This window comes from Bison bison, unplaced genomic scaffold (genome assembly GCF_000754665.1).
Source record: "Bison bison bison isolate TAMUID 2011002044 unplaced genomic scaffold, Bison_UMD1.0 scf7180017864240, whole genome shotgun sequence".
Classification (NCBI taxonomy): domain Eukaryota; kingdom Metazoa; phylum Chordata; class Mammalia; order Artiodactyla; family Bovidae; genus Bison; species Bison bison.
The window spans coordinates 784,616-786,395 of NW_011494812.1; the positions used below are offsets into that span (position 1 = coordinate 784,616).

The 1,780-nt window shown below is 40.2% G+C and overlaps 1 protein-coding gene across 1 annotated transcript; it reads right to left on the reverse strand.

Moving 5' to 3' along the window:
- Positions 1–505: 505 nt before the first annotated feature.
- On the reverse strand, positions 506–1,477 carry LOC104993602 (olfactory receptor 10X1-like). The gene has a single exon (XM_010846920.1). It carries the CDS (start codon positions 1,475–1,477, stop codon positions 506–508), a length of 972 nt encoding a protein of 323 aa, XP_010845222.1.
- Between the last annotated feature and the right edge of the window lie 303 nt (positions 1,478–1,780).

The following is a 1,780-nucleotide window of genomic DNA, read 5'->3' on the forward strand; positions in this document are numbered from 1 at the left end:
TAATTCTGATGGACACAATCGTGAACAAAGTTATTAAAAATCATTAATAGTTTGGCATGGAACTTAACAAATATATATATTTACACATAGTTGAATATTTATATGTACTATAGCTCATATCAGAAATGGTTTATATCCTGAAGGAACAAATCAGTTCCTTACAATATTACCTAGAAAAATTCTTCAACTTTTACATCTCTAGCTCTCTAAAAGCATTTCATTTAGTGAAATGGTCAAAGGTTTTGCTTTTTTTCTTTCCAGAATCTTGCTTTCCTCATTGCATCAAAAATGAAGTGCACCCAGAGATTCATTGATAGAAGCCTAAAATCTGCAGGGACGGAGAATAGAAGTCATTGGACACCTTTCTTTCAGGCCAAGTAAGTGCTTGTCAAGGCGTAGGTCCCAGACTCAGTCACTTGATCCCCATACGTCAACCTCTGGAAAAAGGTAAATGGTACAGATTTCACATGTCACAGGGTAAATGCCTCCTGACTTATGAGAACATTCAGTTATGTATGTTCTTATAATCTTCCATAATCCAAGATTGCTTATTCAAGAAATGTGTCTTTCCAAGGGCCTTTCTGAAAGCATTCTTCATGTCCTTATTCCTGAGGCTAAAAATGAGAGGGCTGAGGAAAGGAGTGAGGACAGTGTAAGGAACTGCGATCACTGTGTCATCTCCCCCTGATGCTTCTGGCTTCAGATACACAATAGATGCAAAACCAAAGTGGATGATGACCACTGTGAGGTGGGAGGCACAGGTAGAAAATGCCTTCTGCTTGCCCTCAGCTGACGGGATCTTGAGGACAGTGGAAAGAATGAAAATGTAAGTGAGGATAATGAGCAGAAAGGTGCCCATCAAGCCTGACACTGAGATTGCTGTTACAATGAATTCTGTGAGTTCGCTGTCTAGACAGGACAGCCTCACAATAGCCCTCATATGACAGAAGAAGTGTTCTACAAGATTGGGACTGCAGAAAGAGCCCCTGAATATCAACGCAATCTCTGTCACAGAAATAAAGAAGCCAGCAGCCCAAGCAGAGACCACAAGTTTTCCACATGCCATATTGGTCATAAGCAAAGGATATCTGAGAGGGTTGCAGATGGCCAGGAAGCGATCATATCCCATCAAAGTGAGAAGTATACAGTGAGTGCCACCAAGTCCCAAGAAGAAATACATCTGCAAGGCACAACCTATGACTGAAATGCTTCTTTTCTTGGCCAGGAGATCTGCCAGCATTCTGGGGATAATGGTCAGAGTGTAGCAGGTCTCAGAGAAAGAGAGTGCACCAAGGAAGAGGTACATGGGTGTGTGGAGATGTCTGTCCACCCAAGTAAGACTCATGATGGTCAGGTTACCTGTGAGGGTGAGAAGGTAGAGGCAAAAGAAAACCACAAAGAGGAATGTCTGTGCATGTGGGTAAACAGAAAAGCCAACAAGAATGAACTCTTTCAGGACTGTCTGATTGATCTTCATTGTTGAATTTTCTGAAATATGAAAGAAAGACAAATAAATATTAAACTTTCCTTTTTTTAAACTTTCCATTATTTTTTGAAATGGTTTAAATAGATAAATAGTGAAATTTTCAATTTTTTAAAAAATCTTTTTTTTTGTTTATTTATGTTTGTTCATGCTGGGTCTTCATTGTCGCACATGGGATTTTTTTAGTTGCAGCAAGCAGCGACTACTCTCTAGTTGCACGCACAGACTTCTCATTGTGGTGCCTTGTCTTGTTGTGGCATGCAGGATCTAGGGCATATGTTCAGTAGTTGTGGCACA

Bases quoted from the DNA above. Each gene is read 5' to 3' on its own strand.
- LOC104993602 (XM_010846920.1), bottom strand. From the start codon at position 1,477: ATGAAGATCAATCAGACAGTCCTGAAAGAGTTCATTCTTGTTGGCTTT.